The sequence below is a fragment of the Sus scrofa genome, chromosome 14 (genome assembly GCF_054392235.1).
Source record: "Sus scrofa isolate SSC_HxYL_T2T_F1_AM1 chromosome 14, Sscrofa_HxYL_maternal_Yorkshire_Landrace_v2.0, whole genome shotgun sequence".
NCBI lineage: Eukaryota > Metazoa > Chordata > Mammalia > Artiodactyla > Suidae > Sus > Sus scrofa.
Window position 1 is genome coordinate 125,832,335 of NC_139396.1, and position 15,181 is coordinate 125,847,515.

At 37.1% G+C, this 15,181-nt stretch overlaps 1 protein-coding gene across 5 annotated transcripts in view; it reads left to right on the top strand.

The window, feature by feature from the left end:
- The window catches only part of BTAF1 (B-TFIID TATA-box binding protein associated factor 1), a 109,842-nt gene extending 96,437 nt beyond the window's left edge, over positions 1-13,405 (top strand). For all 5 annotated transcript variants that reach the window (XR_014826618.1, XM_003359291.6, XM_084994847.1 and 2 more), the window contains 5 exons: positions 1,683-1,835; positions 7,397-7,608; positions 9,379-9,538; positions 9,920-10,090; positions 11,862-13,405. Coding sequence is in view for 4 of the 5 variants with exons in the window: in XM_003359291.6 (XP_003359339.3) it covers positions 1,683-1,835; positions 7,397-7,608; positions 9,379-9,538; positions 9,920-10,090; positions 11,862-12,005 (840 nt within the window). In the remaining variant the exon portion in view is untranslated. The remainder of the gene's footprint in view (positions 1-1,682; positions 1,836-7,396; positions 7,609-9,378; positions 9,539-9,919; positions 10,091-11,861) is intronic.
- Positions 13,406-15,181: the final 1,776 nt, after the last annotated feature.

Below are 15,181 nucleotides of genomic sequence, written 5' to 3' on the forward strand. Positions count from 1 at the left end.
CAGGAGTTCCCGTCGTGGCTCAGTGGTTAACAAACCCAACTAGCATCCATGAGGATCCCTGGCCTTGCTCAGTAGGTTAAGGATCTGGCGTTGCCTCGAGTTGTGATGTAGGTCAGAGACGCAGCTCAGATCGCACGTTGCTGTGGCTGTGGTGTAGGCCGATGGCTACAGCTCTGAATCGACTCCTTGCCCGGGAACCTCCATTTGCCACAGGTGCGGCCCTAAAAGAACAAAAAAGTCAAAAAAAAAAAAAAAAAAAAAAAAGGAAAAATGCAGTATGTTTGTATATTGCCTGAAAAGAAGTGTTTTAAAATAGAAAATCTTGTTTTCTACTCAAAAAATATTTGAACACCGACCACAAGGCAGTAATTTTTCTAAGCTTAGGAGTTAACTAAAGCAGTGGACAAAACAGGCTCCTTCCCTTGTAGAGGTGAAAAATGAATAAGTAAGTAAAATACATATCAAGTAAAAGAAAAGAAAGGCAAGTATGGGCATATACAGTATAGGAGTCAGGGTAGTTTGTGGTTTTTAATAGAGGGATCAGGGATATTACTGAGAAGGTGACATTTGAGCAAAGATCTGAAGGAAGATTGAGGCATACAGATATGTGGGGGTAGAGGGTGGGGTGATTCCAGGCAAAGGATACATAAAATACAGAAGTCCTGAGACAGATGATGAATATGCTTGAAAAAAAAAGGAAAGTGTTGACTCAATTTTTTCCCTTCCCTTTTGAAATATTTTATCACAGAATACCTTTCAAATCCCCTTGTCATCAGTAAATTAAATACTATAGCATTTTAAATGATAGAACTGGGAAAAGGTGATGATAAAGGCTTATACCACTGCACAGTTTCTACCATCGTGCATCAGGGTAGAGCTTACTAATATAAATCTTGTGCCAAGGGTGAGACCCAAATCATAAGCCAAGTAAATGACAGACGAGAAAGGGAATCAAAATACTGTAGAGGGGAAGAGATTTACAGATGTATAAGGTCCTCAAGCTTTTAAATCCACCAAAGTTTGAGAAACCCTCTAGGAAATGATGTCTAGTTCCAGAAGCGGGTATCAGCATTATTGGGCACTTTGAGTGGGAAAGAGTTAGCTATAGGAACTAATAAGACAGTTTTTCTGTCATGAGAAGCTCATTGTCTACTGGAGGAGACAGACAGACACAGTAAAATTTATATGAGTTATAAATGCTTCATAAAAATAAATACAATTTGCCCAAGAAGCACAGATGAAGACATCACAGATGAGATATTTGAACTGATTCCTAAAGAATGAGTAGGGAGTTCCCATCATGGCTCAGTGGTTAACGAATCTCACTAGGAACCTTGAGGTTGCGGGTTCGATCCCTGACTTTGCTCAGTGGGTTAAGGATCCGGTGTTGCCGTGAGCTGTGGTGTAGGTTGCAGACGTGGCTCACATCCCGAGTTGCTGTAGCTTTGGCGTAGGCCAGTGGCTACAACTCCAATTAGACCCCTTGCCTGGGAATCTCCATATGCTGTGGGAACGGCCCTAGAAAAGGCAAAAAAAAAAAAAAAAGAAAAGAAAGAATGAGTAGGAGTAGTGAGAAGAGGAAGAAGGGCATTCTAGATAGATGCGATAGCATAGGAAAAGATACTGAGATACAAATATTTGTGGCATATGAAAGAGACTTCTGTACTTTTTCCTCCTTAAAGGCGCTGCAGTACTTACGAAAACTGTGCAACCATCCAGCATTAGTTTTAACACCTCAACATCCAGAATTCAAGAGTACCACTGAGAAACTTGCAGTTCAGAATTCTTCTCTCCATGATATTCAACATGCCCCTAAACTCTCGGCTTTGAAACAAGTAAGTTGCACTTACAAGTGTTAGATGTGTGTTGCACACTCCTGATCGGTAGCACTAGTTAAATTTGCTTTTTTACAAGATTACTGATGTATTTACTGTTTCTTTTATTTTTAAGTTTGGTTTGTAAATTTTTGATAGAGCTTTTTAAAAATTGAGGTAGGAATTCCTGGGCGGGTCAGCAGGCATAAGGATCTGGTGTTGTCACTGCTGTGGCACAGGTTCAGTCCTTTGGCCTGGGAACTTCCACATGCCATGGGGCATGGCCAGGAAAAAAAAAAATGTAAAATACGTAAAATATATGCCATTTAACCAAAGTTAGAATTCTGTGGCATTAATTACATTCACAGTGCTATATAACCATCACCACTATTTATTTCCAAGATTTTTCCATCATCCAAATAGAAACTCTGGGAGTTCCCTTTGTGGCACAGCAGAAACGAATCCGACTAGGAACCATGAGGTTGCAGGTTCCATCCCTGGCCTTGCTCGGGGGTTTGAGGATCTGGTGTTGTCATGAGCTGTGGTGTAGGTCACAGACCTGGCTCAGATCTGGCATTGCTGTGGCTGTGGCGTAGGCTGGCAGCTGTAGCTCCATTTTGACCCCTAGCCTGGGAACCTCCATATGCCAGAAAAAAAAAAAAAAGAAGAAACTCTGTACAAGTTAAGCAATAACTTCCCACTCTCTTTTCCATAACCCCTGGGAACCTCTAATCTCCTTTTTGCCTATATGAATTTGCCTATTCTAAATATTTCATGTAAGTGGAATCATATATTATTTGTCCTTTTGTGTTTGGCTTATTTCACTTATTTTCAAGGCTCATTCGTGTTACATTATGTGTCTGCACTTCATTCATTTTTATGGCCAAATAACATTCCTCTATTATTGTTATTTTATCACCACCACCACATTTTGTTTATCCATTCATGTGTTGATGGTTGTTTCCATCTTTTGCCTATTACGAATAATGCTCCAGTGAACATTAGCTTATAAGAATTTGCTTGAGTCCCTCTTTTCAGTTATTTTAGACATAGACCTGGGAGTGGAACTGCTAAATCATATAGCAGTTCTGCATTTAACGTTTTTAAGAACTGCCGAACTGTTTTCCACAGTGGCTGCACCATTTCTGTTCCTACCACCTCTGTGCCAGGGTTCCATTATTTCAGTATCTTCACCAGCACATATTTTCCTTTTTAAAATTATAGTCATTACAGTAGGTATGAAGTGGTATCTCATCATTGATTTGATTTGCTATCCCTGATGGCTAATGATATTGTTTCTTCATGTACTTATTAGGACAATTTTATATCTTCTTTGGAGAAATGCCTATTTAAGTCCTTTGTTTTTTCATTGAATTGTTTGCCTTTTGGTTGAGTTTTAGGAATTTACATTCTAGAATTTATATTAAACCTTTATCAGATAAATGATTTGTTTTTAGTTTTTTTGTGCTTTTTAGGGCCGTACCCACAGCACATGGAAGTTCCCAGGCTAGGGATCGAATCGGAGTAGTAGCTGCTGGCCTACACCACAGCCACAGCAACGCCATGTCCTTAAACCACTGAGTAAGGCCAGGGATCAAACCCGCATCTTCATGGATACTAGTCAGATTCATTTCTGCTGAACCATGACGGGAACTCCAGATAAATGATTTGTAAATACTTTCTCCTGTAGATTATCTTTTCACTTTCTTGGTAGTATTCTCCATGGTTTCTGATGAGAAAAATAGGTGTTGATCTCATTGAGGATCCCTTTTCAACACTTCTCTGTCCCTGTCTTTCACTGGTTTCATTGTAATGTATGTCAGTGTGGGCCATTGAGTTTATTTTTCTGGGAACTGACTACTCTACCATTTTGTTTGTGTCATTTTTGGTAGATCTTTTAAAAATGGAATTTTTTAAAATTCTAAAATATGGCATTCCCGTCATGACACAGTGGAAACGAATCCGACTAGGAACCATAAGGTTGTGGGTTTGATCCCTGGCCTTGCTCAGTGGGTTAAGGATCCAGTGTTGCCATGAGCTATGGTGTAGGTTGCAGACGCGACTCGGAACCTATGTTGCTGTGGCTGCGGTGCAGGCCGGCGGCTGTAGCTCTGATTTGACCCCTAGCCCGGGAACCTCCATATGCTGTGGGTGCGTCCCTAAAAAGCAAAAAAAAGAAAAAGAAAATTCTAAAATATGAAAAGTTTAAATTAAAGGAACCAATTTCAGGTTAGTTTCAAGTTAATGTAAATGTTAATGCTAATACCATTTGGTCCTTACTAGCCTTAAAAATTACAATCTCATTAAAAATCTGGACTTTAGTTATTTTAGCTTTCTGTAGTCATTCTGCCTTAAATTTAATGAGAATAATTAATGAAGATTTTAGATTTCATACGGACTAGTATAGAAAATGTTATATAATGAAATATATGATATTTATGACATCCAGGTGTATATTTTTTATATCACTAATTGTAAAAGAATGGTCTTTTAACATAAAATTGAAAAATGACTGTTACCTTTAGATAAATTATAGATGACACAGTTTTCTTGTTTGACCAAGCTTGATATGTAAAATATTCATGATTTTCTTAACGTAGTGATAGATTACATAAAGCTGTAAGATATACTTTGTCAAGAAATCAGCTAATTAGATCTATTTTCAAATAAAAATCAAATTTTATCGACATTTTAATTATTCTACAGGTTTTAAATTATTTTTAGTTTTTCGTTTTATACATCTTTTCCCCCAGCTATTATTACTTAAATTGATCTCTCATTTTAGGGTATTCTTTTTTTTTTCTTTTTCTTAATAGCTGCACCCTTGGCATATGGAAGTTCCTGTGACAGGGATTGAATCTGAGCGGCAGCTAGTCTTTGCCACAGATGTGGCAATGCCAGATCCTTTAACCCACTGCACCAGGCCGGGGATCAAACCTGTGCCTGAACAGTGACTCAAGCCAGTACAGTCCGATTCTTAATCCACTGTGCCACAATGGGAGCTCCTCGCGTGCTTCTTATTACCCTGAAGTATCTGAAATTAAGATGCTTAGGAACTCTGCAATTTAGGCCCAGATTGTTTCTGGCCAAACTCTTGGAAGGCTTTTCTTAGAATCCTTCCTTTCCTTTTCATCCACTCAGAATAAAGGTTCTCTCTCTCATGTAAAATAAGTGTATTCTCTGAATTAAGGGAGAAGTCTTATTTTTTAAAAATCTAACCCTAGAAATACAGAAAAATATTTGTTAGCATGTAATAGTACCTAATACTACCAGAACCAGATTTTTTAAACATCAGGAGGCTGGAATGATGCACTGAAATTCTAGGTGAAATTTAATGGAGATAAACAGTCAATTTTAAAATAAAACACTTAGGTGAACAGAAATTTTGTCAGACTGGGCAGACATTTCATAAAAGGTAAAGTTGTTTGATATGATGGCAAGTTCATTATTAACCCTACTGTGTAAATTGTATAGTTGCCAGTGAATAAAGCTAATATGATTTTGGGTGGGATTAATAGTGTTATGGCCAAAATGAGAGCATCATAGTTTCATTGTATTTTATACCAGTCAGACCAAATTTTTTGAGTATCATTTATAGTTTTGGGCACTATAAGATCAAAAGAAACCATTTTATATGAGGAATAGCTTGAAAAATCTGGGGTAATTTAGCCTAAGATGAAGTTAGGGCAAGATTAAATTGTTGTCTAGAGAGGAACCTGGCCTCTCAGATGGGCATATAAGGTGGCCTTGGTAAACATGCCCTGGAGTCTGGTAATCAACTTTTGAAGGCCATGAACTAGATTTTGTCAGGATGTTTGTTGTCCATCAGTCTCTCAGGGCAGATTCAGGTTATGCGATTATTGGGAAAAATCAGAAAGCCAGTTCTGCTGCCGGACGAGAATCCATATGTCAGATGATTTGTTTATACAATCAGCTACACTGGAAGATTATATTAGGAAGACTGGTGAGCGTGGATTCAGAGAGAAGTCTTAGTTGGATGTGCTTAGTATGACTGGTTATCTGTGAGTTTTATGATACTGCTACCTAAGGGACTGAGATGATTAAATCTGCATGACACAGACATTGTGATAAATCCTCATTCTCCTGTTTGACAGATGTCCTATAGCATGTTCCACCGATGATAGCACGTTCTTTATACTGGATATCTCATCCTGGATACCACACAGTCATACTCACCTAAAATACTCTAGAGGGGAATTTTTTTTTTTTTTTAAAGAAATTTATCTTGGATAGTAATCTTACTACAGATTTAGGGGCAAGGGATAGGGCTAATTATATTTATCAGATTTCTTTATTCCATTTGGAGAAGTTCCATGTAGTATATCATTTGCCTCTTCTATCTAGGAGAAGGAAAAAAACCTACCACAAGCTAATAAAAATGTTAAATTTAAGGGCTGTTAGTAATAAAGAAAGAATAGTTAGTTCCCCAATATCAAAGGATAAGAACATATAGGAAGTGTTATCTTCTAGGGAAGTTCCTCAGAGGCTCAGTGCCCAAAGTTTTTATTGGATCTGATTACATAGATTCACTCTACCTAGTTCGTACCAAAATTCTAGACTCCCAGAAAGAAAGCAGCATAAATTGTTTACATAACAGTTTAAGCACAGTAAGCCACCCTTACCAATTAGGGAATGATGGGAAAAATCCCCAAATCCAAGTTCCAGACTTCTTTCAGCCAAGGGCTGACCTTGCAAGCAGGACTTTCTAAGAAAAGCAGTTCAGGCTTGCTATATTAATTTTTTTTCTGTAGAATACCTAGAGAGATTTACATTGAATTTGGAGTTTGCTTTGGATGGCCTTTTATTATCTTTGCCATCTGAGCTTTTGGTTTTCTAAGGAAGTTTCATGAATAGAAAGGAGAAAGCACCCTGCCTAAGGTCTTACATTTTGAACAGAATTCAGGATCTAAGATCTCAGGGATGGAGATGACTACTTTGGTAAGTTAGTTTTTCAAACTGATCTAAACGTGATTGTCTTGGATTTAGTTCATTTATTTATTGTAGCTTCTATGTGCCAAGCACTGAATCACTTAAGTATCAGGAAATGCAAAACAAGATTCATAGCAGTGTGATTCTTGCTGTTAAAGATTATGTCTACAGATAAAGCAGTAAGCTCAGGAATCCAGGAAATCTACCTAGATGCTTTTGGTTCTCTTTCATTTTTGTGACTTTGATTTCTGCCAAATTCAGGTGCTTCTTTATGTTTCTTCACATTTTAATCTTTCTTAACCCTTCATGAACCATTTTGCTTGGGTGTCTTCATTGTTACCATTTTCAATAAACACTCATTGAGGTTCTCATGAGCCTCAAGGAACTAAAGAAAGGGAAGAAATGCTTGTTAGAAACTCTCCTGAAAAGGTGACCAGGAAATTCTAAGCCTGAGCACCTCAAAACTAGTTCCAAGTGCTGCAGGGTGACACACTGCAGCCCAGAGTGCTAATCTGCTTTCCAGGTCACAGGTAAGTACACCTTTTCTCACCACAAACAGATACACTTATTTTGGTGAGATTGGTTGCCTACTTTTATTGAACACCTGTGTAATACTTGTTTTTGTTTTCAAGTTGCTGTTGGACTGTGGTTTGGGAAATGGCAGCACTTCTGAGAGTGGCACAGAGTCGATTGTAGCCCAGCACAGGATACTGATCTTCTGTCAGCTAAAAAGCATGCTTGACATAGTAGAACATGATCTTCTCAAACCTCACTTACCCTCTGTCACTTACTTGAGATTAGACGGTAGCATACCTCCTGGTCAGAGGCATTCCATTGTTTCACGGTAAGTGGCTTCTAAAATTCATAGATCAAATTATAGTCAAAGTGTTATTATTACTTACATAGAAGTTTGCCTCGTGCAGTATTCTCTCAGGCTAAATATCTGTAATATGTTTTATTTTGTATATTTCAACCCAACTTAGTGTTTACTTTTTTTAAAATCTAGTACTGCAGTATAACTGGTAAGTATAGTTAGGGGGGGAAGTGTGACTGTGTTTGGAAAGCACTTGTAAGGGTATGAAAAAATTAAGGCCATCGACAAAAACAGAGTACTTTCCCCCTCACCTATTTTTGGGGGCTTGAGTGGGAGGGAGGAAGCAAACAAATGGCTAAACTAAGATCTTTATTCTGATCCCTATGTCTCTGCTGAAAGGAAGCTGCAAGCTGGCCTAGCTTGGAAGCAGATTAGCTGAGTGCAGTGTTTCTTATGTATAGTCTGCATGCTCTGCTTTAGAAACCTCAGGGGTTTGGAATATTTTCTTTCTTTCTTTTTCTTTTTTCTTTAAGGGCCAAACCTGCGGCATATGGAAGTTTCTGGGCTACAGGTCAAATCAGAGCTGCAGCTGCTGGCCTATACCACAGCCATGGCAACACTGGATCTGAGCCACATCTGTTATACCTACACCCCAGCCTGCAGCAACACCAGGTCCTAAACCCACTGAGCAAGGCCAGGGGTTGAACTTGCATCCTCATGGACACTATGTCGGGTTCTTAACCTGCTGAGTCACAATGGGAACTCCAAGGCTTCCAGTTTTTAAATGCAGATTCCTATTCTTCCCCAAACTTGCTAACTTTAAGAGTGAGCAACTTAAAAAAAAAAGTTTTTTTTTTTTTTTTTTTTTTTTTTTTTTTTTTTTTTTTTTAATGGCTGTACCTGTAGCATATGTAAATTCCCAGGCCAGGGATTGAATCCAAGTCACAGCTGTGGCAGTGCCAATCCTTTAACCACTGCATCAGGCCAGGGATCAAACCATGCTTCCACAGCAACCCAGGCCACTGCCATCAGATTCTTAACCCACTGTGCAACAGTGGGAACTCAAGCGTGAGCATTTTTAGCAAGATCTCTAAGATTTTTAGTCAGTACAGTTAGAGACCGATGAAGGGGCCTTGGACGCTCATTTGACACCTGACTAAATAAGGCAGTGTTCTCTTGGGCCTGTTTTTCATCCACACAGCCTGAGTCTCTCTCAAATAAGGATAATGATAATATCCTTATAGAGCTATTGTAAAAGTATCATAAAGCATGTAAAATACAAGTCCCATTGCTTGGTGAGAATGTACTAAACAGTAGCTTAGCAATGTTAGTTTTTCTTTTTCCTAGAAGCTACTAGATGTCCTTTGTCAATATCTACTAGGGCTAGTACAATTTGAGCAATCCTCAACACCCTGATCTGCCTTTCTTGACTGATCTAGCCTTTTTCCACACTCTTCTGTGCTCATAGTTAAAGGTTCATAGTTGAGTTGTCTTCATTATAATAAGTGTCAGTTCCATTTTTACAACTTACTCTTTTTCTGATACCTTAAAATATAACCTAAGTGGACTTAACTGCTATGTATAAAATTTCTGACATGTTCTAGAATACCTTCTTTCTATTACTCCTTAGTATTTTTAAAAAAGATAGTCTCAACTCAGTCACGGAATTATCTATATCATGGATTTATAAAGCTCTGTTCTCATTTGTGCTCTTTAATTTTGATAAAACAGTTACGTTTCTGTTACTGGAACTTTAGAAAGAAATGTACTAATTTTATTTCTTAATATCTATGTTTTTAGGTTTAATAATGATCCATCCATAGATGTTCTCTTACTTACAACACATGTTGGTGGCCTGGGGCTTAACTTAACAGGCGCTGACACAGTGGTATTTGTGGAGCATGACTGGAATCCCATGCGTGATCTGCAAGCCATGGACCGGGCCCATCGCATTGGGCAGGTAAAACGTCCCATTCACAGGTGTTACCTTGTGCACTGGAAAAAACACTCTCCTCAAAACACATGAAGCTTTGGTTTAAGTTCCTGCTTTTCTGTCAATAAGTGTTATGACCTTAGGCAAGTCACTTAATTCTGTGGCACCACTTCCTCATGTATTAAATGAGGTGCTTAGGCTAAGAAAACCTGGGACACTGCCTATTCCTAATATTCTGTGATTGTCTACAAACAATTTAAGCATATGGGCCCAGATAAATAAAGAAACCCAACCCTCATTCAGTAGTAGTTAAGTACTTAGCAGTAAAGTATGCAAGCCTTCTGACTTGATAAACCTCAAAGCTTATTCATTTGTGCTGCAGTTGGTTAACTTCTTTTCCTCATTCAGAAACGTGTGGTTAATGTGTATCGACTGATAACCAGAGGAACGCTGGAAGAGAAAATAATGGGGTTGCAGAAATTCAAGATGAACATAGCGAATACTGTTATTAGCCAAGAGAATTCGAGTTTGCAGAGTATGGGGACAGATCAACTCCTTGATCTGTTTACTCTTGATAAGGTAAAGAACTTACACAATTTGTCGTATCTTTAATGTGTTCATAGACTCCTGGGACTCCTTGGTGAAAGTATTAAAAGGAGTAGAAAAGGCATTCACTTTATTATCAGCTTGACAGCCCTTTGAGGAATTTGTGATAAAACTCTGCAGGATACAAGGGGATATTTGAAGTTTTGACTTTCCAGGATACTGGGGGATGTTTGAAGTTTTGACTTTCCGATTGATGTCTTCAGTGTCTTCCCCCAACTTTTCTTTCCTTAGTCCCCACTTTTAAAAGACGGTTATGTCTGGAATCAGCTAGACTTGGGTCTTTGTTTCTTGCCCTACTCCCTATTAACTGGTCACCTTAGACAAATTAACTTCTCTGAGCATCTTCAGCCTTGGCAGGATAACAATTATCTATAGTACTACATGGTTGTAAAGATAATAAATAGTAGCTGTTTTTGCTTTTGTGGAGGATGGAACATCATCATATTAACATCAAGATGACAATCCATAATCAAAGGATGTACCAGCTGGAAATATTGGTCAGTCTGATAATGTAAAATTAATAGGGTTGGAGTTAATGTCCTACATAGGTTCAGAAAATCAGCTGCACACTCAGTATAAATGGCCTTATATAATGGCATCAAGCTAGCTGTAATAACAGAATTATGGTGTCCAAATTTGAGAGAAAGTAGTTTCACTCTACTCTGTGTTAAGTCTCATTTAGAATATTATGTCTGGTTTTGAGTGCCACATTTTAAACAGAAACGAATTAGTAGTCTCCCAAAAGATGACCCGAATGGGGAAAGGGTCTTCATTCATGTAAGATAAGGTTGAAAGAACAAGATCTGAGTAACCTGGAAAAAAGACTCAAAAGAAACAGGGGTTGCTTCAAATGTATTTTATCCTGTTTGAAAAAAATATTCTTATGGGTGACTTTCAGTGAGCAAAACCAGATGGAAGGGGTGCTCCATGGAAGCAAGAACTATTGCCGTACATGATCTTTAGGGCAAAATTTGATTATGGACTATATATTAGAACATTTTAATATTAAGATATTAAATTTCCTTATTTTGATCTTTGTACTTTAGTTATATAAGAGAATGACCTTGTTCCTTGGATAAAGGGGCATAATATCTATCTACAACTTGTTCTCAAATGGTTTTGGGAAAAAGCTGATAATTTGATTATATATATACATATATATATACACACACACACACACACATATATATATATATATACACACACACACACACATACATACTTTTTTTTTTTTTAGGGCCACACCCAAGGCATATGGAAGTTCCCAGGCTAGGGGTTGAATTGGAGCTGCAGCTGCCAGCCTATGCCATAGCCACAGCAACGCAGGATCTGAGCTGCATCTGTGATCTACACTACAGCTCACGGCAGCACCAGATCCTTAACCTGCTGAGCAAGGCCAGGGATCGAACCCATGTTCTCATGGATGCTAGTCGGTTTGTTACCACTGAGCCATGATGGGAACTCCTTAACTATATATTTTAATATGTACATAACATATACACATGTATATATACAAGGGAGAAGAATGACAAAGGCAGTAATTCTTCTCAAATAAAAAGCATAAAATGATACATTATTAGGGCTGTGGGAAAATAGAATAGGCTATCTTATGGAGATTGTAAACTTCCCCATCACTTGAACTCAGTTGAAAAGTGCAATGTTAGTAACAAGTGTAATATTTTACAGGAAATATGATTTCTGAAATTAATCTTAACATTTTATCTTCCTGCCAATTTTTCTTTAGGATGGCAAAGCAGAAAAAGCTGATACTTCTACTTCTGGAAAAGCGAGTATGAAATCAATTCTTGAAAACCTGAGTGACCTTTGGGATCAAGAGCAATACGATTCAGAGTACAGCCTGGAAAATTTTATGCATTCTCTCAAATAACGATCAAATATTGTAAATGCAATTGCTGCTAGTTCAGTAACATTTTTGCTGATATTCAGCAAATTTCAAAGTTTATGGTGAACTTTTAGCTCAATGTGTAAATAGATCTGAAGAATATCCAGCATAACGCTGGTTCTTGTTTCACTGGGGGGAACAAGTTATTCTCAAACATTTGCACTGTATTAAATTTAAATGTTAATGTGAAATGGTTTAAATTTTACATGCTGAACAGCTGCAGAGCAGAGGAAGCAAACCAGGTTTACATGTGCTACCATGAGGTGTTCTTGCTGAGAACAGGCCTCCTAGCTTTATACAGTTACTTTGTACAGGATAATATCCATGAGTACTTTAGTGTTCATGTACAATTTTTTTCTTTTAAATAGAACTTGTTTTCATAAATGATTAAAATTAGGGCTTTTTTTTGTATAAAAGCCTTAATGAGCCATAATTTTGAGAATAATGACTACAATATTGGTCACTCTTGGAACATGAAAATCTTAGACAATGAATTAAACCAGGCCGTCGGTGGAATCCTTTATATATTTAATGCAGAGGCATAGTGTTTTTCAAATCTTTAACAACATTTTGTCAACTTTTAAAATATATCAACTATTCTAAATACAGGTAATGTTCTATTTAAGCCTATCATAACATCCTAATTAACAGGGTGTTTTTTTAATTTATCTAAGGGCTAGGATATAGCCAGATTCAGAGAACATATGTACTCAATAGGTTTCAATCATATATATATATAATATATTTTTTGTAACTATGAACATATACAGTTTTCCAGAAGTAGATTTTACACTGTTTAGAATTTCAAAACCTATGGTGAAAAGACTGTTTACTCTAGTAATGCATGACTGAAGCATAAAAGGGAGACACAATTCCTTTATATACACAAACATACATAAATACACATATCTATATGCACAGAGGTACCTGTCCTGCATCCAAAAGGGTGCTTGGCATTGGCACTAAAATCATGTAGTTATACTGGGCAGCAATAATTGGGCATGGAGCTGATTAGGAGTAGAAAAGCAAGTTCATTAGTGAGGGTGGGTATATGTATATAGATATGCATGTATGTGTATGTACATAATTTTATAAATTTCACACATAAATTAATACATGCCTGTGTGCATATATATGTATGGAATATATTTGTATATACATGTACAGGTAATAAACATCCCCCAGGTTTGTGGCTGGCCATACACATAGGCATCGGTTTAAAAACCATCAGACCTCAGCTGTAAAATAACTTTTTTGTTTAAAGTTATACTGTTCTGCAGCATTTAGACATGGACATGTGTCACATTTCAGTAGCTCTGACAACCATACTGTAACATTAAACATAGCATTCCACAAGAGAATAAAAAATAAGATTTAAACTAAAATATATGCAACTGTGTGTTATTTGTAGGAACTGATCACTAGGAAAAGATTAGGTAAGAGTCTTAAAAAGCTCAAGATCTTTTTTCTTACTAATTAAATGGTTATTTCTTCATTATTTAGGGCTTATATTCGAGTTTGCTACAAGACCAAAAGAAAATTCTTTATATAGGACATCGGTTGTACATACCACTGGGTAGCTAAGCCAGTATGCCTGAGTTGAAGGTTTTTTTAATTAATGATTTGTTATTTCCATAAGCCAGCTATTTAACATAGTTCATAGTAATATTTTCTAAGAATACATAGGGAGCAATATATCATTAAAAAGATAGAAAGGAGCAGAAGAATTCACACTATGAAAGCTAGAAAGTTTTTTCCAATTTGAAAGTCAGAGCTAGCTGGAAGACAGATATTAGGCAGGTTTATATTTTAAAAGAGTACAATATTTCTAGAACAAAAGACAGGGAAATGAGTAGTGAATGCCTCTGGGAAAAGAAGGTCACAGGGAGACTTAGTGTGACTGTAACGTTTAAAAAACAACTTTTTGATTGTGTAAAGTTACACTCCAGCTTTCCAAATAAAGAAAAACAGCTTAAGGAGTTCCTGTCATGGCGCAGTGGTTAACAAATCCGACTAGGAACCATGAGGTTGTGGGTTCGATCCCTGACCTCGTAAGGATCCGGCATTGCTGTGAGCTGTGGTGTGAGTCGCAGATGCAGCTCGGATCCAATGTTGCCGTGGCTCTGGTGTAGGCTGGTGGCTACAGCTCCGATTAAACCCCTAGCCTGGGAACCTCCATATGCTGCGAGAAGCGGCCCTAGAAAAGGCAAAAAAAACAAAACAAAACAGGTTAAGAACTAAGTATTCTCAAATAAGTGACCCGTTTTGGAGTCACAGTATTATAATTTAAGAATAATTGCTACACTAGGGAAAATTGAACACAGTATTGGATGATATTAAAGATATTTATAGCTGCAAAGTTTGTGAATGTGATAATGATATAGTAGTTATGTTTTTTAATGTGTGCATTTAAAAAACAAAACAGTGTGATGATAATACTATGTCTGCGGTACTGTACATCTCTTTTTTGTGTGTTTATTATAGAAAATTTCAGACAGTTAAAAATAATTATAGATTCAGAAATTAAGAGTCATCACTAGTATTTCCTATAGAAAAATGTTAAAAGTTTTTAATACTAAAAAAATATTAAAATTTGGGGTTCTGGGTATAATTTTCTTATAAGTATATATATCCACAAACATTTCTCAAAAAAAATAGATTTTCAATGAGAATTTATAAGGGTAACAAGGGTGAAAGTCTCTGATGATGGAACTGATTGAATTTGTACAACATAGCCTTATTCCTTCTGAATGGTTAACATAATCTTATTAAAAAGTATATACTGCAGTGATGCTGCATGGGAATGTGACCACTTAGAGGGAATGGTGGAGGAACTATAAAGAGCATAATAGAAATTATAGGAAAAGTAACAAGGGATTGGGATTATAATCCCAATATAATCTTACACCTCCTGATTAAAGACAGACGACTTCCATTTCCAACAATAAATGCTGGCATCAGTGGAATCTGAAATTGATTGCAGGAATATCTGTTATCAAGTGCCAGAATACTCAAATGTGAATCTATAAAGCAAAAAATTGAGTTATGCCACTTAACAGAAAACATTCGCTATTCACACAGTCAGGACAGACATCAAAAACTGCCTACTGCTTCAAGAAAGCATTCCTGCCAATCTCTGGTAAATTCCTTCAAACCAGTAA